Genomic DNA, 21,250 nt, shown 5'->3' with positions numbered 1-21,250 from the left:
GGCCTGATCACAGTGGCCAGTGCACTAGGGGTCAGAGCTGCGTGTTTTGGAGTTGGACAGATTGGAGTCTAGTATTGCAGCATTCTTTTGCGTGGTGGAATTTTAAGACATTTAGACTGCTAAACTCTCTGATCCTAGCTACAGGTACGAGCTTTCCAGAAATCCCTGCCAGACATGTCCTTCAGGGTACCCTCACCTCTTGCTCCAGCCTGCTGGTAAGAAGCAGTCTGGGCTCTGCAGGAAGTGCTAGGATGCGGTTCTCTTCTGGGCCAGCAGACAGGGCCAGCCAGTGAGCTAGAAAGTAGGGGAGGATGCCTCTGGCCACAGCTGCAGGCCCAGCATCTTAAGGGGGTGGCTCGTAGCGCCCCTGATGCGTTCCACCTGCTCTTGAGCCCGCCAGACCCCTACCACCTCCACAGGGGCTTGAGGAGAGGCTGCGGGCGCCAGAAGGGTCTAGATGAAGTAAGGAGCTGGATGCACGCTCGGGCTCTTACTGCTCTGTCTCCCGCGTGTGCTTGGTGTTCCGCGATAAAAGATTCAAACTGGGGGGACGTGCAGCTCGGGCTCTGGATTTCCAGCGCCTCGCGGCCAGTCCGGTCCTGCAATTGGTTCTCCCCACTCCACGGCCTGCCAGCTCCGCCTGCTCTGTCCACTAGGGGAGGCGCACTCCGGGTTTCCAGACAGCATACCCCCCACCCCGGAGACGCCCGGCACTCGGGGAGGGGACTAGCGCCCCCTGCCCTGCCCTGCCCTGCCCCAGCTCCGCACACGCCCCGAGGACGTGCAACCGCAGGCAGGCTCCGCCCGGCCGGGGAGGCCCCGGATGGGCCCCGAGGTGCGCGCGGGGCTGGAGGGGGCTGGGGGGGGCCTCCGGTCCTGCGCGCCGCCTGCCCTGGAGCCTGGCCGCAGCAACAGCCCGATGTAGTTAGCACAGGTAGGGAGGAGCAAGCGGGATTCCGCAAGGAGGAGGTCTCGTACGGCCGACCCCACACACCCACAACCCCGCGGCTGGCGCGCGGGGCAGCAAGCGCCCGACGCTGGCCCCGTCCCGGCGTGCCTCGCGCTGCGGCCGCGGGGCGCGACTTCCGGTCTTGCGGCCGCCGGAAGTGTAGGGGGCGGCGGCGCTGGCGGCGGCGCTGGCGGGGGCGCTGGCGGCGGGTGAGAGCCGCGGAGTCGGTGTCGGGGAGGTTGTCCGGAAGGGGGCCGGGCGGGAGGACGGGCGGCGGGGGCAGCCGGGGCCCGGGCGGGAGGACGGGCGGCAGGGGCAACCGGCTCTCGGCCGGTTCGGCTCGCTCGCAGCGTGCACCAGCGCCGGGGCTGCGGCGGGGGTGGGGGAGCTTCTCCGGCAGGGCGTCCGGCTCCCGGGCCGGGCCGAGGCCTCACGAGCCTCTGTTCTGCGGCCTCCCCGACTGGCGCTGCTAAGATACCAGGTCGGGCTGGGTGGCAGCCGCTCCCGGGAGCCCTTGGAGGTGCGGGGCCGGCCCACCATCCCCGGGACCGCCCTGGGTTCAGGTTTTTCTCGGCCTGGGCCCTGGGTTCAGGTTTTTCTCGGCCTGGGCCTCATCCTTGTTCTGGTGACTGGGCTACCACGCAGAGCCGTGTCTGCACCGGTGACTGGCCGGCATTGGGGCGCGTCCGTTCCGTGCCCATCACTCTGCCTCCATCCTGCTCACAGCCTGCCTGGGAGTGGGCAGGCACGCTCATGTGGCTTCAGCACCTGGTGGAGCAGATAGCGGGTGTTTGGAGCGGTGTGGGAGGTGTCAGGTCAGGGCCCCAGGGCTCCCTGAGCAGGACCGCCTGCTTTGGTCAGGCTTCTGTTGCCCCCCCACCCACGGGTATGCGTGTGTGGACGATGGGTCCCTGAAATCCTGTCATCTGTCCCGTTGACCAGTAGGAGTCATGGACGTAGATGCTCAAAGAGAGAAGATAGCAAAGGAGATTGCAGAGCTTGAGAGGATTTTGGATCCCAGTTCCTCGAGCATTGGTGTGGGTGTTTCCGAGTCTGGTCTTGCTTTGGATTCTGATGCAGGTAAGCTTCCACAGGCCACGGCTGGAACCCATCCTTCTGGCCTCCGTACCAGCCCAGTGCTCGCCCACACCGACCTCTGCCTTTACTCCCGGGGATGGCCTGAAAGCGCTCCTCCTTAGCTGGCCAACCTGCTGGTTGGGTGTGAGTATGCTGTCCTCAGGAGTCGGAAGGTTCCAGAGCTCTGCTTGTCAGTCACCACCACACTAGACAGCTGAGAGTCCCGTGTCCCCCCCCCCCCCCGCCCTGGGGCTGTCCTTGGTGCTCCCTGGGCCCTCAGGGCCCTCGCCACAGATCTGATTGGAGGCCTACCTGTGTGGTCAGAAACTATGAGAAACTGGGCCTCCTGCATACCTGCCTCTTCTCGGCCCTGGGAAGCAGTCCTGAGGCTGTTTCTCAGTGTTCTGGGCTACACCAGGGCTTGCCTTTCACCTGTAATCTGAGCTTTGTATTGGCCTCCAGCATGGTCCACCTTCCCTCTCTGGCTGACCCTGGCCTTGGTTCAGGGCCTGTCCTATCCGGTCAGTGAGTGCTCAGACACTGGCTGATGGGAAGGGAAGGTCCAGTTTCAGCCCCTACCCACCTCTGACCATCAGGAAACGACCCTGTGCTGCACCTGCTGGTCATCCCTTTGGCGGGTGTGGCATCCCGTCACTGGTCATCCACACGATGTGCTTGCATTCTCACAGATTCACTGCCAGAGGAGGACTCGGATGCTGCTGATTCCCCTGTCTCGGTAACTACTGGCCTGAACTATCTGTGCCTGCCAAGGCAGACCCCACCCTGCCAGTGGGCCCAAGACCAAGAGGGGTGCTTTGAGCTCATTTGGGTTTTCCATGTACTTGTTAGTGGAGGTGACATATCACAGAGCGTCTGTCACCAAAATTAACATTCTTCCTAGAAATAGCCATTGTCTATAGCTTGGGGTGTATGTCTCCTGGCTTTCTTGAGCTCCTCCTAATGCGCACAGATCTGGGTATGACATCACAGGTGGAAGGCTTTGAGCGTACTGCTGGAGTCTGGCCCTTTGCAGCTTGCCTGTCGGTGCTCAGTTTGCAGGGTGCAGTGGGGTAGTCACAGCACAGGTAGTTCAGCCCATGTGTGTGATCACCTAAGATGGTGCCTGGCAGGAAGTACTCAAGTCACGCCAGTTTTTATTGCTGCAATTTGCTTATTTTAGAATTTCATGTTAACTTAGAGAATCTTTATGATTGGATTTTTGTTCTTTCAGTGAGGCAGTAGATACAGAAGTGCCTCTTCTTGATTGCCAGGTAGTCCCCCTGGCTTAGATTTACATAGTTCCACACCTAATGGACCTGTGGATTATACCCAGTCTTCAATTTTGCTGACACCACAGTGGCCCTCTGCACCCGTGTTAGTGCTCACTGCCCCTGCCAGGGATGAGGGCACACAAGCCCATTCAGAGCCCTGAGTTCCACAGAAGCATTTATTGTGGAAAGTGAACAGCAGTTACCTCCTTATCCTTTCTAATCCCAGAGGTGCCTTCAGAAGCTTGTTTTCTGTTTTAAGATGTGGAACGTGCACATGCTCTATGTTGGGGTGGTCTTCTGCTATTCCAGGGACCGGAACGTGAACTCACGCTCGTTGTGCTGCCCTGAGTCACAAGAGGGATGGTGTTTGCATGCCTTCTTTCTCACCTGCCATTTCTCACCTGTAACCAGGAAGAGGAGAGGTGGGGTGAGGCCAGCAATGGTGAGGACGACCCCAAGGAGAAGAACCTCCCTGAAGACCCAGAGACCTGCCTGCAGTTGAACATGGTCTACCAGGAGGTCATCCAGGAGAGGCTGGCGGAGGTCAGCCTCCTGCTGGCCCAGAACCGGGAGCAGCAGGTAGGACAGGGCCTGGCCCTCAGAACCCTCATGGCTAGACACCCCAGTACCAGGGCTTTGAGCTAAGTCTGCTCCCTGGCTGCCTGGTTCCCCTTCTCCACAAGGGCAGTCACTGCTGCCTGGCCCCTGTGGACCCTCTGTATCTGCCACAGGAAGAGATCATGAGTGACCTGGCAGGGTCCAAAGGCCCCAAGGTGAAGGACGGCAAGAGCCTGCCTCCGAACCTGTACATAGGGCACTTCATGAAGCCCTACTTCAAGGATAGAGTGACTGGAGTGGTGAGTAACTGGCTCTCCGCTCTCCTCACTGGGGAGAAGGTCAGGCTGTGTGGGAAGGGGCTCTCATCTCCTCACCTGCTGGGGGTGTTGTGGCTTCCCTTGGATTGTTCAGGGTAATTTTCTTTAGCCTTTTTCAAACTCTCCACTGTTGCCAGTGGTGAAAGTCAGGGTCTTAGGCCCTGGAACGTGGCAAGGTGATCTCAGCTCCACAAGTAAGCCTGGGGGCATTTCTGTAAGAGGTGGTGCCAAGGTCGGGGCAGCTTGGCAGAATCATGGCGGCCTGGTTGTAAGGTCCCAGGGAACTGCTGAGCCCACCCCATGCCGGTTGGGTCGTGGCCCTCAGCCAGTCACCAGGCAGTAGCCCTGGGCCCAGGTGTCCAGTGCCCGGACTCCCTTGAGGCTGAGCTGCTCAAGGAGGCCAAGGGGAAGGGCTCCAGAGTCCTAGTGGGGCCTCAGAGCAACATGCTCGGCCTGTGAGGTGAGCATACCTGGGTTCTATCCACATCGTGACACCACTTTATCTGGCAGGGGCCTCCTGCCAACGAGGAGACACGAGAGAAGGCCGCCCAGGGCATCAAGGCTTTTGAGGAGCTCCTGGTGACTAAGTGTAAGCACCTGGGCCTCAGCACCACAGCCCTGCCTCTCCCCAGGTGCCTCCCCCTTCAGGCCTTGACCACTGGGACTGGCCACTCGAAAGCCCTGCCTATCCCACACCACGTTAGGGCTGTGATCCACACAGTTCACTATCCGGTCTGCCTTTCCATCCTTGCACTCCCAGCCCCAGGGGCCCAGCTGTGAGCGTGGGCCAGGGCGCCCTTGCTGGACAGCAGCCCTTGTGCCTATAGCCTGGTCCTCTCGCCGGTGCTGCGGCCCTGGACTGGTCGTGTGCCCACCACTTCCTCGAATGGAAGTCAGGGAAGGCGCTGCTGAGGTCATTGTCTGTCATTAGGGAAAAACTGGGAGAAGGCTCTACTCCGAAGGTCAGTGGTGAGCGACCGCCTGCAGCGCCTGCTTCAGCCGAAGCTGTTGAAGTAAGTCTGAGCATGGCCTCAGATGTCAGCCTCCCCGGGGAGCTGGCGGGGGTGGGAGGGTGTCCAGGCCAGACGCTTTGTGATGGGCAGATGCTCCAGTGTGGCCGCAACCCCCTGGTCACAGTGGGAGAGGCGCCGATCCCGGAACTTGTCCCCAGCAAGGCAGCTGAGCTCGAGATCCCGCGTGCAAGAACCAGGCAGGCTGAATGGTCGTCTTCACTCACGCAGCTCGGGCAGTTTCGCTGGTCTGAAGTGGGCCGTTCTCGAGACCTTTTTGTGTTGTGATGCAGTGACACCATGTGATCAACTCACAGTGCCTTTTGGCTGGGCCAGGGCTCCCTGGGGCTGCCCATGGTCTCACGGCTGATTGGCGGGTCAGGGTTTGCTTCCGTGATGGTGTCCTTCTCCCTGGCCTTCAGGAGGGGCGACTGCAGGCTTAAGTAGGCCCTGGCCCTGTTGCCAGGCTACCCACAGTACATCTCACTGCATGCCAGGCCAAGGCTGGCAGCTGGGACGCCGAGCTGGGGTTTGTTACTGTGTGTCCTTGTACACATAGCCACACTAGTTGCTGACATGTCGCCAGCAGCATCCAGAGGGGGAGCTCATTGCTTCCTGTGGGTGGGAAGCCGGGCAGCCTCCTGCTTGTAAGAGGCAGGCTTAGAGTTGGAGCCAGGCTCTGGCGTGTGCCCCCTGATGTGGAGCTTTGTTGCATGGAGTGACGCGCATGCCTGCGTGCATGGGGAAGCCGAACTGGCCCCAAGACCCCACCCCCTGCCCCCCAGGGGTGACACAGATAACCCTGGTGCCTCTGCTTGCCCATAGGCTTGAGTACTTGCACCAGAAACAGAGTAGGGTGACAAGCGAGGCAGAGAGGCAGGTCCTGGAGAAGCAGAGCAGGGAGGCGGAGACAGAGGCCCAAGACATCCGGTGAGCTGGGTCTTACGGGGATGGTGTGGCCTGGGAGAGGCGTGGAAGGCCAGGCATGACGCTGGCAGCCTGTCCCTTCCTCCAGGCAGCTCCCAGAGGAGGCCTTGCTGGGGAACAGGCTTGACAACCACGACTGGGAGAAGATTTCCAACGTTAACGTAAGTTGGGGCAGTGCTGGGCTGGTGGCTTAGAATGAGCAAATCAGCGTCAGGCAGTCAGGCCACGTCCCCAGTGGCCACCAGATCTGTCGTGAAGCCTTGGGCAGGCACCTATCCAGCAGTGTGGAGAGGCTTTACGGGGCCCATCCTGCTGGCCTGAGGTGCCTTTCCTGAGACAGAAGGGTGTGAGGGTTCAGGCATGTGCTTGCAGGCAAACCCTGCTTCTCCTGGGACTCCAGGCCACCAGCCACCAGAGCACGACAGTCCTCTCAGGTTGGGTTGTTTCTTTGTGGGTGCAGTTTGAGGGCAGCCGCAGCGCAGAGGAGATCCGGAAATTCTGGCAGAACTTTGAGCACCCAAGCATCAACAAGCAGGAGTGGAGTGGGCAGGAGGTGGACCAGCTAAAGGCTATCGCCGCCAAGCATGGTCATCTGCAGTGGCAGACGATTGCCAAGGAGCTAGGGGTAAGGACCGGAGGGGCCCCCGAGACCAGGCAGGGTCGGGTCCACGCCTGGGAGACTGGGCGGACTTGGGGTCGCCGCAGGCTGCCTGTCATGCCACAGCCCTGGGAGCTGCCAAGCTTCATCATCGTGCTGCTTTTGAGGGTGTGGCCCACAAGGAGAAGAGTAGCCTCTCCAGCCCCCTGGGCTGAATCTCTGGAAGCTTCTGGCTCCTCAGCCCCCATCTGTCTCTGAGTGCTCACCCACCTTCCCCCTCCTTCCCAGGGCCTGTTTTTGGCTTCCTTCTGGATCCTTCCTTATTCCCGTGAAGCCCAGGGGTTCTGATGGGGTTTGAGGGAAATACTCTTCCCAGTTTTCTCTGGGCTCTTCTGTTTTTCCTTATTCCCGTGAAGCCCAGGGGTTCTGATGGGGTTTGAAGGAAATACTCTTCCCAGTTTTCTCTGGGCTCTTCTGTTTTTCCTTATTCCCGTGAAGCCCAGGGGTTCTGATGGGGTTTGAGGGAAATACTCTTCCCAGTTTTCTCTGGGCTCTTCTGTTTTCCTCATTTCTGAGGTAAGGACCAAGGGCTCCGCTCAGCCTCTGTCTCCACTGCGAAGGTGTTGAAGGCCTGCCTCTCAAGAACAATTCGCCATGAGCTGGGACTCTGGCCGCCACTTCGGCCCTCTGTAGGGAGGGTGTTAGGCAGTTAGGTGTCTCAAGAATCCTCCATGTTGTGCTGGCTTTGAGCTTTACTGGCTTACGACCTAAGAAGGTCGTCCATGAAGTCCAGGTGTTTGGATTGACTGCTTCTGTAGACAGACACGTGATCGTAGCCACTGAACCAAACCTGATTAAAGCTGTGCGGAGGCCGCACAGACCCCGAGGGCACAGGGTTCAGCGCATACCTGGCTAACGGTTTGTGGTCTGTCCTGCTGAGCTCATCTGTAGCGCGCTGGGCTGGAGCGCCCCGCCGATGTCAAAAAGGCACGTCCCCCCTTGCAAAGAAGCACGAGATGTGCTGCTTATCCTGAGCAGCCAAGTAACCTGGTGCCGTACATGTATGCTTTACACACTTCCTGAGTTGTGCTTTTTCTAAACAATTTTTTTTTAAGATTTTATTTATTCAGGAGAGACGGAGAGACACCCTCAAAGGGAGAAGCAGGCTCCCCTCGAGAAGCCCAATGTGAGACTCGATCCCAGGAGCCTGGGGTCACGACCTGGGCCGAAGGCAGATGCTCAACTGCTGAGCCACCCAGGCATCCCCTGAGTTGTGCTCTTAAAGTTGTTTTTAGTCTTTATTTCCTTAGTTTCTTGGGTTTTAAGGTTTTTGGTTGAGGACAGTTTGGGTTCCTAGTAAAACAGAGGAAGATGTAGAGGCTCCCCTTCTATCCCTTGCTCCACCCCCATCATCATCCCTTACCAGAACGGTGCTTTGTTTAACAGGCTGGATGTGTGTTGGCGTGCGGGCACCCAGAGCCCAGCATGGATGTCGGGGCTGTGTCATGGTGCACTCTGGGTTTGGGCAGTGTGGGGGACGTGTCCACCGGGACAGTCTCACGCAGACAGTTCACAGCCTCCACAGCGGTGCCTCTTCCACGATGTCACGGGACTGGGGCCCTGCTGCCTGCAGCCTGTATGGACGACTTACTCCTTTTTGTGCCTTTTCTCGGCCTGACCGCTCATTTATCTTGAGCACTATAACAGCGCATTGTCTGGATGGACCTCGCTTAGTCCACCCACTTGCTGCAGGCCTCTTGATCATTTTGGGATTTGGCAGTCCTTACTGCAGCTCCTGTCAACATCTGTGCGAGGGTGTTTGTGTGGATGTGACTTATCAGCTCCTTTTGGGGAAATATCGAGGAGTGGTTGTATGCTAAGAGGGTGTTTACTCCTGTCCTCCGGAGTGGCCGCCCTGGGCTGTGAGCCCCGAGCCACAAATGAGGGTCCTTGCCAGCATGCAACAGCATCTGGGCTCCAGATTCGGGCCATTCTCCCAAACGTGTGGTGGTGTCTTGTTTACTTTTGCATCTCTGATGACAAACGCGTGGTGGTTTATTTCTTATCTGCAGGTCGTTTTTGGTTAAGAGTCTGTTGAGGTTTCTGGTTTATTTTTTAAAATAGATTGTCTTGTTGCTAAGGTTTAAGGAACCTCCTGTGTATTTGGAATGACAGGCCTTTATCAGATGCATCTTGTGTGTGCAGCTTGTCGTCTCATTCTCCTGATGTCTCCACTGAGCAGGAGGTTTCATTTTTAGCACAGCACAGCTGATCCTTCTTTCAAGGACCATGCTTTTGGTGTTGAGTCTGAAAGGGCATCACCAAACCCAGACCTCGTAGGCCAGCAGACTGCTTACATCCAACCGTACATGTCATGTTCTCTCTAACTCGAGAGTCTTCTTTAGGAAAAAAGAGTGTTTAAAAGTTAATTAGCTTTTGGGAAACTCTTTCTGGAAGGGGAGTAAGGGGGTGATGGGGGACATGCTCGGGCAAAAGCTTCTGCTGTGTAGACTGGCGGTTTACATCCTGAACTGAAGCACCTGTGGAAGCTGGAATACGGTTGCTCCAGAGCTCTCCTAGGATGGCCTCCCCAGAGATGTGGGTGCCACAAGAACTGGCCCCCTGCTGCCCAACATGCAGGCTCCTCTCAGCTGCCCTCCATGGAGGCTTCAGAGAGACCGGTCAGGGCCCCAAAATTAGGGCAGCACTGCATCCCCCATGTCCTCAGAGGCATGAGCTCTGCAGGGAGGCTCCTCTCACAGGCTGCTGAGCTGGCGTTTGCCATCCAGTAGTCCAGTGTCACCTTGAGGTCATGTAAATGAAGCATTACAGAATTTTCTGGATACACATCTGGTGAAGCTGCAAACTGGTGCTTCGCCGTCATCTGCCATCATGCTTTCTGCTGTGCCTGCAGGGTCTGGTAGGAGTAACTAGGTCATTGGTTCACAAAAATGCATGGCCTGCAAGGCACAAATGACCTGCACCCTGGCCGTCCCTCTGCAGGCGGTGCCCGCCGAGTAACACCCACTTTGTTTTGGTTTGGGTCTCGGGAAGACCAACCGCAGTGCCTTCCAGTGCCTGCAAAAGTACCAGCAGCACAACAAGGCTCTGAAGCGCAAGGAATGGACTCGGGAGGAGGACCGCCTGCTCACCCAGCTCGTCCAGGAGATGCGTGTCGGCAGCCACATCCCCTACCGGAGAAGTGAGTGCCCGTGTAGGTCCTGCCACCTGTGCTCCTGCCGCAGCTTGCATGCCGCCCAGCTTGAGGCCCCTCATAGGCGGATGCAACTCAGTCCTTACAGGCACAAGGGGCGGGAGGGGAAGTCAGGTCATGCAGCCCCTTGCCGGATGACCCAGGAAGCACAGTGCCCACCACGTTCCTCTGTCTCCAGTTGTCTACTACATGGAAGGGAGAGATTCCATGCAACTCATCTATCGGTGGACCAAGAGCTTGGACCCCAGCCTGAAGAAGGGGTTCTGGGCCCCAGAGGAAGATGCGGTGAGTGTATGGCCGTGGAAGCCGAGGAGAGCCATCCCGGGATGTGAGCCTAGGTGTCCACCGTCCCTTCTGAAATGGGCTGTTGCGGGCTGTGGAGGTTATGGCTGCCTGCAGAGGCCTTGCTTGTTTGCTTTCTCTCCTGCAGAAGTTGCTTCAAGCAGTTGCCAAATATGGGGAGCAGGATTGGTTTAAAATCCGGGAAGAGGTGCCAGGTAGGAGCGATGCCCAGTGCCGAGATCGGTGAGTTGGACCTCGCTGGGTGAGGGAGGCCTTGCTGGGGTCACTTCTCGGTAGGCGAGCAGCCCATGGCCCCGGGTGGTCTGCTGGTGGAAGCTAGGGTGGCCGTGGGAGCCCTGCATGCCAGCGGTGACTGCACAGGAAGCAGGACGTCCATGGCTTTTAGAACCAGACTTTTGTCCGAGCTTAACCTGAGGTGGCCCCTGACCCACTGGGCTCAAGGCTTATTTCCTTGAGTCCTGTTGATCTGTCAGCAAGATCCTCGGAAGGCTGCTTTGGTGATCTCCTTTTCTTGTTTTTTTGTTTTTAACAGTTTCTAACAACTTAATCCGTGTGCCATATGGCACATACACGTGAAAAGTGGTGTCCTGGGGGGATTATTGTCCTCAGGGAGCGTGCAGCCCATCCCCCCAACTTCAGGACATTGTGACCACCACCCAGAGAAACACCCTTTGCCAACCACAGCACACAGTTGCGGAAAGGGACAAAGGCTTGAATAGTCGTTTCTCCAGAGAGCACACAAAAACGGTGCTCAGTGTCATTAGTCATTGCAAAAACACAGATCAGAGTGACAGTGAGATCCCATTTCACTTGCATCAGGACATTTGCTTTAAAATTGCACGAGAGGGATCCCTGGGTGGCGCAGCGGTTTGGCGCCTGCCTTTGGCCCAGGGCGCGATCCTGGAGACCCAGGATCGAGTCCCACATTGGGCTTCTGGTGCATGGAGCCTGCTTCTCTCTCTGCCTATGTCTCTGTCTCTCTCTCTCTCTCTCTGTGACTATCATAAATAAATACACGAATGAATGAATGAATGAGTGTAAGAAATAAAATAAAACTGCACGAGAGGGCAGGCAGCTGTTGACAAGGGTGCAGAGGGCACATGCTGCGGGTGCCGTGGAAGGAGTGTGGCGCTTCCTTGGGAGTTAGCTGTGGGACGGCCGTGTCGTCCAGCATCACTGCACCCCCACAGCGGAAAGCTGGGCCACACAGGCACCTGCATGCTCTTGTGTCATGGGTTTGTGAGTTGATACGTGTTCTGGCTACGAGTTCCTTATCAGAGGCCACGTCTGCCAGTCTGGGGGCTGCGTGTTCCCTTTCTCGATGGCATTCTGTGAGACGTGTTGAAAAGGTTTTCATTTTGATGAAGTCCAGTTAATCTATTCCTTGTTCATCACCTGAACTTTTAGTGCTGGGTCTCAAAGCCCTTGCTGGAGCCAGGATGGCTGAGGGAGGTCGTTCTGGCGCCTGAAATGCCCCCGTGTCCTTGCTGTTTGCAGGTATCTCAGACGGCTACACTTCAGCTTGAAAAAGGGGAGATGGAATGCAAGCGAGGAGGAGAAGCTGGTTGAGCTGATCGAGAAGTACGGTGTTGGTAAGTCCTGGGCCTCTGTCGGCCCTGAGCCCCTGGGAGGCACAGCTTGCGGTGACCCCAGCTGTCTCCCTGTCCCCACTTTTCCCCCTTGCACACTGACACACAGTGGGGATGGAAAGTTCAGGAGGGCCGTGACTCCTCTCCTCTCCTCGAGAAGGCTGCCACCAGCCATGAGCACCTGCCTGGTCTGCTCTCTGGGCGCCTTTCTAGGGAAGCTTTTTAAAATTGAGTCTCTTGGTGTGAGTTCACCGAGTCTGCTCTTTTCCACTTTATGATGCAGCGTTCTGCTATCCATTATGAATGTTCTGTCTTTATGTGTCTTGTGACCTCCCGGTATCACCAGCTGTGTCCCGTCTCCCTGAGGAAGAGGACAGAGCTTACTCAGCCACACATCTGTTGACAGATGTTTCCATTTCTCATTTCTGTCCCCAAGCTGGAATGAGCCAAGAGCTCGGTCTCTGCATCTGCTTTTATCCACAGCAGATCCTTAGACGCGGCTTAGCCAAGTTCAGGTGCACAGAGTTCTGACTGCTACACCGGTCACACAGTCCTATAAAGAAGGCTCCAGTGTCCTCCTGCCTGTACTGTCAGAAGGACAGAGGAGATACTTTACATTTACATAAGCGCAGAGTGTTTTTCCTCACCTCAGTTGTGTGTTCTCTAGATTTTTGCTAAAGGGCCGATCACCCTGCTATCCCTGAGCTTCTTAGATGCAGGGAGTGGTGTGCTGGTGAGCACGCACTCCGATGGCACATGGCGTCTGTCTTTTACGGGAGAGCGTGTCTTCGAGAAGAGTCCATTGTCCAAGCTGGCAAGTACGTTGTCACAGATTCTGGGAAGCAGCCTCCACATTGTTTTGTTTTGTAGGTCACTGGGCAAAAATAGCTTCTGAACTACCTCATCGGACGGGCTCCCAGTGTCTGAGCAAGTGGAAGATCATGGTCAGGGTGAGGCTTTACTAAAAGTCAGTCCAAAGGCCCTATCACCTATGGGGCCAGCATCACCACCGGGCAGGGAGAGGAGGAGGGACGTCTGGTTTCTGGTCCTGGCATCTTTTCTTCCCAGAGGCCAAGGGTAGAGAGCCCCTGAGCTCTATCAGGGAGCTGCTATCACGTCAGAACGGCCGGGGGGGCTGTTCTCTCAGCACGCCATGTCCCAGACTGCTCAGGGTCTCTCCTCAGAGGGCCAGCCTGCCTGCCCCTTATCCCTGGTCCACAAGTCCTGGACAGCCAAGGCCTCCATATAGCCCTTCCCCACAGAAGAAGCAGAGTCGGGGGAGGAGGAGGCGGCGTCCCCTTCGCCGTGTGCGGTGGAGCTCCAGCAGCGGGGACACCAGCAGTGAGGACATCAGTGGCGAGGGCGGCAGCGGGAACAGCGAGGACTCAGAGCCAGAGGAAGCCCCGGAGACTGGGGCAGGTGGCCAGGCACCACCGTCCACACAGCACACTGTGCCGGACATGGACCTATGGGTGCCTGCCAGGCAGAGTGCCAGTGAGCCATGTGGAGGGGGGGCCCGGGGCTGGCCAGGACACCATGCTTCACCTTCCAGCCCTCCCCAAGGCTCCAGCAAGGCTCAGGATGGCAGCGGGGCCATTCACCCCACAGCCTCGGCTCCCACAGAGGAGGTGGGCAGGGTACACACCCCCTCCGGGACCCACAGCACCAGTGCAGGAGGCATCGGCCACCCAGACTTGGTGGACACTCATCCCTTGAGCTCAGAGGAGCCAGCCAACAAGGTAGGGCCACAGGCCCCATTGCATCCCACATTGCTACTCGAGGGTCAGCAAGACTGGTGCTGAGGCACAGCAGGCTTTCCTGGGCATGGAGGGGCCTCAGACACCTTGTCCTGGCTCTGTACAGTGTTCACACCTCATGAATGGTATGTAGGGCAGCAGCCTCGTTTCCCCACTGGTCTGCTTTACCAGCAATGCAGGAGAGCTGTGGAGGCCTCTACTGGGCAGGCTCCTGGACTCAGAGCCGTTTCTGACCAGTCTGTCCATGAGCGGTGGTGAGGCAGGGGTGGCAAGCAGGAGGGTCTCCTATCCTGCAGCCCTGTGTGTGCCTGTCCTGGTTGGTGTCTGAGGTGTCAGGGCCCTGGGCCATGCCTGGCTCCGGCTGTGTGCGGGGTTGTAGCACACAGGCTACTAAGTCCTGGGAGGAGTTGGAGACTCCACTCTGTGGCACCTGAGGAGACAGCGGGCTGTCGGGGCAGACCACATGTGCCGGCTCTTGCACTGCATGGCTCCTCTGCCATATCTGTGACTTGTCAGGCCCTTGGGCACCGGTCCAGAGGCTGCTGCCTATGGGATTTATGAGCACGTGGTACCATCAGCTCAGGGGCCTGCTGGTGGTTGGGGACCTTGTTAGTGCTGGCTGCAGCCAAGCCAGGCAGGTTTGTTGGTGCCAGGCCTTAGGGACCTGCCCAAGGGCACTTCAGGGCACTTCCCACCACCCTGCTTTGGAACCTGGGCATAAGGCTGTGCGTGCTGCCCCTGCAGGCCCTGTGCCAGGGTTCCCCATGTGTCCAGCCTCACATTTGCAATAGTGGGAGTCATCTGCTGGCGTCAGATGGTGGTAGGAGCCGGCCCCCAGCTGCTGCCCGTCACAGCCCCCTTAGCCACTGCCCTCTCGGCCTGGTCCCCCTTTTGCCAGTACAGGGAAGGAGTGTGGGGTAGTAAGGGTGGGGCATGGGCAGCCCCAGAGCCAAGCCTGGCTGGGAAGCCCAAGTGCCTTTCTTCCTTATATAGGAGAAACTGAGACAGTCATGCCTGCTCAGCTCATCCCTGGGGGCCAGCCCCGGTGATAGCAGTGTGGCCAGGCCCCGTGTACGGCAGCTGTGGCACAGGACAACCGGGAACAGGCGGCGGTGGCGGGGACAGGCCCTGCAGAGGAGGCTCCTTGAGTACCAGCTCCTGATGGCCATGAGCTCGTGGGTGGGTGATGTCCTGCCCTGCACTTCCCAGAGGCCTGCCACAGTGCACACTCAAGGTACTGCCCTAGGGCTCCTTTGAGAGCTCCTGTGGGGACTGGGGTGGGGGAAGACACAGAGCAGATGAGGGGTGACCCTGCTGGGGAGGGAATGCACAGGGAGGGAAGGGACCCGTGTGCCTGTCTCATCTTTCTAAAGAGCATCCATTTGGAGGGCTGGTTGGGTTTTGTCTCCCAATATGCTTAGCACCCAGGGGATGGCCTGGCAAGCAAACAGCCATTCAGGCCTTAGCAAGGGTCTTCTCAGGGCTCAGGTGCATGATATCTGCATTTGGGTTTCTGGAGAGCTGGTCGTGTTTTCCGGGGGGCAGGGCTGAGGCCAGTCAGGGCCAGCAGCCAGAACCACCTTGCACGTGTGCCCTTGTTCCTTCAGCCGATGGCCTCAGGAAGCAGCTGCAGGATGCCCAGCTGACCAGCACCCCCGTGTTCACTCTCTTTATCCAGGTGAGAAGCCCGTGATGTAGAAGTTTCTTGTCTTATACTTTGTTTCACCCGGTGAATGGTATGTAGGGCAGCAGCCTCGTTTCCCCACTGGTTTGCTTTACCAGCAATGCAGGAGAGCTGTGGAGGCCTCTACTGGGCAGGCTCAAAAGGCTTTTGAAGTTTGTGGTGGATTCACTTGTTAAAATCTAACATTCTGAAGCTTTGGGCCCTGGGAATGGGTTTTTCAGTGGTCTGTGACGTTTAACAGGCAAGTCACCATGGAAGGGACAGTGCTGGAGTCGCGTTCCAGCGACCATTAAACCCCATCTTGAAAAGGGACGGGGTGCCTGGAGCCCCAGTGCATAAACAAAACTTCAGGAAAGAGACCCAGGTGCAGTGGGAGCACTGCTCCGATGCCCCCGGGCCCTGAGGCCAGCTGGGTCAAGTGAAGGGGTCGTGGCATTGAGGGGCTGTACTGGACTCTGGACCTACCCTGGGGGCCGTGCTCAGAGCTGGTGCAGTTTGGTTGCAGACACCCTCATCATCTCAGTCCTTGGCAGGGAAGGGGATGGGCTCTTGTCACAAGTATGTCATGCATGTGTCACATGTGTCCCTCAAGCTGTTCCAGATCGACACCACTGGCTGCATGGAGGTTGTTCGAGAGAGGAAGGCCCAGTCATCTGCCCTGCTCCAGACTAGTGCTCAGGACCCAGGGCCTGGGCTCCTACAGGTGAGAAGTAGGGGTGAGCACTGGGCACAGGCTCCCTCCCATTCCTGACATGGCAGGGCCAGTGCTGGGGCGGACGGCAGCTGCCCAGGTGGAGAGTAAGGCAATGCCAACCCTTTCCAGAGACAGGAGGCATTCTCAGGTGTCCTAGGGGCTGGGTCAGCTCCTGAGAACAGCCCTGCTGGCTCTGAGATGTCCTGGTGTCTGCCCATCTGCCTGGAGCCCCGAGGGGCTCTGTGACAAGTCCAGGGGAGGCAGAGCCAGAACTGGCACTCAGGCCTGCCTGGTCCCACAGCCTGTGCTGCGTGGAGGCCTCTGAGCCCTTGGGCATCTGCTGCTCTAGGCACTGGCCCTGCTGGGGTGGGATGCCAGGTGTGGGCTCTGTCTGTGAGAGCCCATGTCCTCAAGTCCAGTCACAGCTAAAGGCAGACCAACCAGGTCAGCCCTGTGGTGCCCCATCCAGGCCCCGGAGCCCCTGAGGCCTCCTGCCTGGAGAGCCAAGCTCCTGTCTCTCTCTCCACCCCACGCAGCCCTGACCACACTGTGATGAGCTCACCCAGTGGTACTTGTAGGTGGATGTGGGTGGGAGGGAGGGAGGCTCTGGTGCTTGGGGCCCTGTTTCCGCTGTAGGTGAGGGCAGAAGGAAGGCTTCCCTGGGGGTAGAGAAGTGGGTCTGGACCCTGGGTACTTCCCTGAAGTGCTTACACTTATTTTTCAGATGTCTTCAAGTACACAGAACGCCACAGGTACTGTCTGCCTCTCTGCTCCTGTGTTGATCATCTCCTGTAGTGGGAAGGGAGCAAACCTTCCATGGGAGTTGAATTTCGGGCTCTGAGCAGCACTGTGGCCCTGGTGCCAGGTCTCCTCTGCATCCCAAAGCAAGGACAGTAGCGTGGCTGACAGGAGGGGACAGAGGCAGCTCCTTAGGCTCCTACCTACCTGGCACATGAGCCAGTCCCAGGCATCAGGGAGGGGCGTCTGCTGGCTGCCACCAGCCTCTCCACACCAGCAGCATCATGCGAGGGACTGGGGCCTGGGAGACAACGTGAGGTGGGCGGTGTTGCCCAGCCGTCCTTGTCTTGGGGACATTGAAGGTGCGGTGCTGATGTGTGGTATGCGACGGGCCCTGCTTCCCGGCACCCAGTGCCCTGGCCACAGCCAGAGCTCAGGGAGGTTTGGGAACATGCAGCTCAGACGCCAGGGCTCCCACTCCATGCTCCCAGCAGCCACCCGCCTTCCACAGGGGCCTCCTGATGGGACGTGGGGGAAGCCCATGTCCGGTCCACATATACGGAGCTCTTCACGTAAGCTCTGTCTTTCCTGCAGGCCGCAGCTTCTGCAGCCTGCCATCACGAGAGCCTGCAAAGCAGAGCACCAGCCACAAGGGGAGCAGGGGCTGGCAGCCCTGCCGTGCCAAGTCCAGTCCACAGGCGCCCCTGCCAGCTCCGAGTGGCCCCCGGCCCAAGCCCAAGACCGTCTCCGAGCTGCTCCGGGAGAAGCGGCTTCGGGAGGCCCGGGCCCAGAAGGCCACCGAGGGCACTGTGGCTCTCCCACCGCTGCTGCTGTCCTCACCACTGATCCTCCAGCCCAGTCTACCACAGACCCCCCACCACCCCTCCACCTCGGGCCTGGCTGTCACAGACATGGTGCTCTCTGGGCCTGGAGCCCCTGCAGTGAATGGGCTGAGGACGTCAGCCAAGGATGAGCGGCCCTCCACCCTGCCAGTCGTGGCCCGCACCCTGGCCTCCACAGAGGCTGTTCCTGCTGCCTCCAGAGCTCCGGTGCTGGGCCCCAGCCAGGTCTCCGTGAATGGCCATCAAGATGGTCTGGGACAGTCCCAGGCCCCTGCCACGTCTCGGAAGCAGGGCCTGCCTGAGGCACCACTCTTTCTCCCTGCAGCCCCCAGCCCCACTCAGCTGCCTGTCCAGCCCCTCAGCCTGACGCCAGCTCTGGGCATGCACAAGGAGGGGCCGCACATGGTGGCTACCACTCCTCTGCCTGTCACCTGGGTGCTCACGGCTCAGGGGCTGCTCTCAGTGCCAGCTGTGGTGGGCCTTCAAGGCCCAGCGGGGGGGACCTCTGACCCCAAGGGACTGTCAGTGACTCTGTCACCCACCCTGCCTGGGATGCAGGTAGGCCGGGGCCCCAGGCCCTCTGGACTGAGCCACCCTTGGCAGCCTCCGGCCAACGTGGACACAGACTCAGATCCTCCCTCCAGGACAGATCTCTTGACCATTCCAATGCTCTGCCAGTCCCAAAATTCTGTGGAAATGGGTGGTGACGTGGCCCATGCCTCTGGGGGACCTGCCTTCCCTGGAGAGGCACAAGTGGCCCGGGAGATAGCTATGCCCAGGATATCCTCCCAAGCCACACTCCTGGCTGACCACCCTGAAGCAAAGCCCTGCAGATCCAGCCAGCCACCCATGCAAGCTGAGAGTGGCCCAGGAGAGACACCAGGGTCCCCAAGGCCAGGGGGACTCCCGGGGCCTCTGGGCCTGGAGAGGCCACCCCCACCGCGGCCTAGGCCTGAGAGGGGTGCCCTAGACCTGGACCTCCTGTCCCAGGAGAGCGAGGCAGCTGTGCTGGAGTGGCTGCGGGGAAAGCAGGGTGTGTGCGTGCCTCCACTGGGGAGCAGGCTACCCTACCAGCCACCTGCCCTGTGCAGCCTTCGGGCCCTGTCTGGACTCTTGCTCCACAAGAAGACCTTAGAGCAGAGAGCTACATCGCTCATGCCCAGTGGGGCAGCTGAAGCCCTGCAGGCCTCACTGGGACAGGTGCGGAGGCAGCTCCAGGACAGCCCGGCCTACCTGCTGCTGAAGGCACGGTTCCTGGCTGCCTTCACCCTCCCTGCACTCCTGGCCACCCTGTCTCCCCATGGTGTCCCCACTACCCTGTCAGTGGCCACGAGGGCTGACCCTGAGAGTGAGGATGACCTGGGGGAGCTGGAGCTCACATGTGGTCCTCAGGCAGGACCAGCAGCTACCATCCCTATTCAGGTAGGCACGAGCCCCCTGCCCTGCTTCCCTGTGGCCATCAGCCATGTCCACACACCCAGCTGTGGTGGGAGCTCCAGCCCCCAGGGCTGGCCACGGTTTGCTGAGGAGGAAGCTGGCTCTGGGCCTGCTCAGTCTGTACGGATGTGGCCTCCTTTGAGGCCACTGTGGGAAACAAAGAGGAACCTCTCCACTCGTGGCCTTGCTTGAGGGAGGGAGCGGGTGATCTTGGGTCCCATGCATCCCATGCACACACGGGCTCCTGTGGTGGGACACAAGTTCCACAAAGGTGGCACTGCATTTGTCCCTGTGTATCTGGGGACCCCGAGATCTTTAGCTGTTGGCTCTGGCAGTAGCTGCCCCAGAAGAGCTTTCCAACCTGTGGGGGCAAAACTATCCTTACTCCCTGGCAAGAAGCTTGATATGTGCAGGCCGGTGTCCCTGTGTCCTTGTGGCCATGTGTACCATGAGGCTACGGGGCTCCTGGTAAGGCATCCTCTGACCTGTTCTGGGGCCATGGGAGAGCTTGGCCACTTTGTCATGTGCCAGGTCTGGGAGGTTGTGGGGTCGCCTATAGGCTTCCCAGTTGGGGCTCCCCTTTACACCGTTGGGACAGCAGGAGGCAGGGTTTGTGGCTGGGGGGCTGGGGGGGAAAGAGCTTCCTGTCCCCTATGTGCGGGCTCTCTGCTGCCACCTGCCTGTGTTCTCGGCCACTACCCTGCTGGCCTGACTGGGAAGACCGGGGTGTAGGAGGCTGCTCTGGAGTGTCCTCAAGGCAATGGAGCCCCTATGTAGGGGTAGGGGGAAGCAAGAGCCCACGTGTGGCCCCTGCATGTGCTGGGGCCTCTGGTCCTCTGCGAGCCACACTGTCTGCAAGGACAAGGTCTGGGTAGCAGCCTGACCCTGCACTGTGCTGTCAGCATGTAGCTTACCCCCTGGCGTGACTGCTCGCTGCCACTGCTCTCCCTATCTGTCCTAGTGGGGACTCACTCCTGTGCCCTCTGCCTGGCTTTTGTTTCAGGGAGCCCCAGACCCTGGGCAAAGCCTGGACGGTTGTGACAGCCTTGATGTGCGCAGAACCCGGCATGCCTGGCATGCCCGGAAGAGGCGGCGGCTGGTGTGAGCAGCAGGGTAAGGAGGGGCAGGGGTGGGTGCAGGTACCCCTATACCATGGGCCTTCCCCATGCCTCTGTTCTGGGCACACAGGAGCCCACAGCTTTCCAGATGTGGGGCAGACTATCATCGCCCTTAGGAGCTCACATCAAGTGTGATGGGGAGGGTTATACAGGCCTATGGGAGCCGTTTGTGGGGAGGGCCATGTAATCCTTCTCCCCTAGCTATACCCTCGCCCACTGGGTTCCACACTCTGGACTCTGGTGCTTCCTTCTTGCTGACCCACGTGTGCCTCGGGGCCTTTGCACTGCTGTCCCCTCTGCCTGGCCTTCGTCCATGTCTGTAAGGCTGGTTCCCTTATCCCAATCATGTCTGCTCAGTGTTTGGCTGTTCAGAGATGCTCTCTCTGTTCTCTTGGGGCAGTACCACTGTCAATGTCTGTCTTGCTAGCACTGTCTCTTCTACACCCGACATGGTTTACGTGCGTGTCTGCCATAAATGTGAGCCCTTAAGGGCGGTGATATGATTTGGTTTTTGCTGCCGGGTCCTCAGTGCCCAGAGAGCAGGCATCAAGTAGGCCCTCAGTACGGATTAGTTGAGTTCATGGTGCAGAGATCCCATGTGGGGGAAGACGTCTGGTCTACAGAGGTGGGAGCCAGCTCCTACAAGTGTAGTGGGGCTGCGCCCTGAGAGGGTCCACAGAGGGCAGCTGGGGGTGGGGGGGGCGGGCATCAGAAGCTCACCCAGGCTCTAGGGCCTGCCCTCAGCATGGCCCCCTGCATGGACTGCAGGTGGGCAGCCAGACCTGGTTCTGCGCCCTCAGGGGAGGCCTAATGCCACCTTTGGTTCCTATCCTACAGCACCGTCTCTGGGGTCTGGCTGGGGTCAGGGTGTCCCCACCATCTGGGCATCTGTGTGTTACAGGAGGCGGGAGCCATGCTGGACCCCAGTGAGCCCACCTGCCTGTGGAGCCCAGCTCCAACCCTCCCGGAGGAAGCAGCCTAAAGCAGTTGGAGGCTGGGGGAGGCTTCGCCGTGTGACCATGAAGCCACTGAGGCTTGGCTGGTCCTCCAGCACAAATCGGAAGGAATGTTTGAAGGAATAAAGTGAATGGCTTATTTTTTTATTAAAAGGCAAGTCCCAGATTCCTGTTGCCTTAAGAGACTGGGCAGAGGGTTGGGGCTCCCCTG

The 21,250-nt window shown here is 58.9% G+C and overlaps 1 protein-coding gene across 10 annotated transcripts; it reads left to right on the top strand.

The window, feature by feature from the left end:
* Positions 1-802: 802 nt before the first annotated feature.
* Positions 803-21,205, top strand: SNAPC4 (small nuclear RNA activating complex polypeptide 4). Of its 10 annotated transcripts, none has more exons than XM_041725400.1 (24): positions 803-934; positions 1,892-2,029; positions 2,716-2,762; positions 3,709-3,876; positions 4,029-4,154; positions 4,683-4,761; positions 5,104-5,185; positions 5,344-5,430; positions 6,008-6,112; positions 6,198-6,270; positions 6,570-6,734; positions 9,762-9,909; positions 10,100-10,206; positions 10,352-10,446; positions 11,722-11,816; positions 12,684-12,763; positions 13,076-13,552; positions 14,564-14,804; positions 15,178-15,248; positions 15,847-15,957; positions 16,673-16,700; positions 17,281-18,950; positions 19,969-20,078; positions 20,985-21,205. In XM_041725400.1, the coding sequence occupies exons 2-23, from the start codon at positions 1,900-1,902 to the stop codon at positions 20,068-20,070; spliced, it is 4,287 nt and encodes a 1,428-aa protein (XP_041581334.1). In that variant the 5' UTR covers positions 803-934; positions 1,892-1,899; the 3' UTR covers positions 20,071-20,078; positions 20,985-21,205. The 10 variants fall into 10 exon arrangements, with proteins under 10 accessions (XP_041581334.1, XP_041581330.1, XP_041581328.1 ...); XM_041725396.1 differs by having other exon boundaries at positions 843-934; positions 1,895-2,029; XM_041725394.1 differs by lacking the exon at positions 803-934 and adding an exon at positions 1,076-1,158.
* The last annotated feature ends 45 nt before the right edge of the window (positions 21,206-21,250 follow it).

This window comes from Vulpes lagopus, chromosome 12 (assembly GCF_018345385.1).
Source record: "Vulpes lagopus strain Blue_001 chromosome 12, ASM1834538v1, whole genome shotgun sequence".
Taxonomy (NCBI): Eukaryota; Metazoa; Chordata; class Mammalia; order Carnivora; family Canidae; genus Vulpes; species Vulpes lagopus.
Note: the sequence above shows the minus strand (reverse complement) of the source record. Positions and strands in the feature narration are given on the sequence as shown.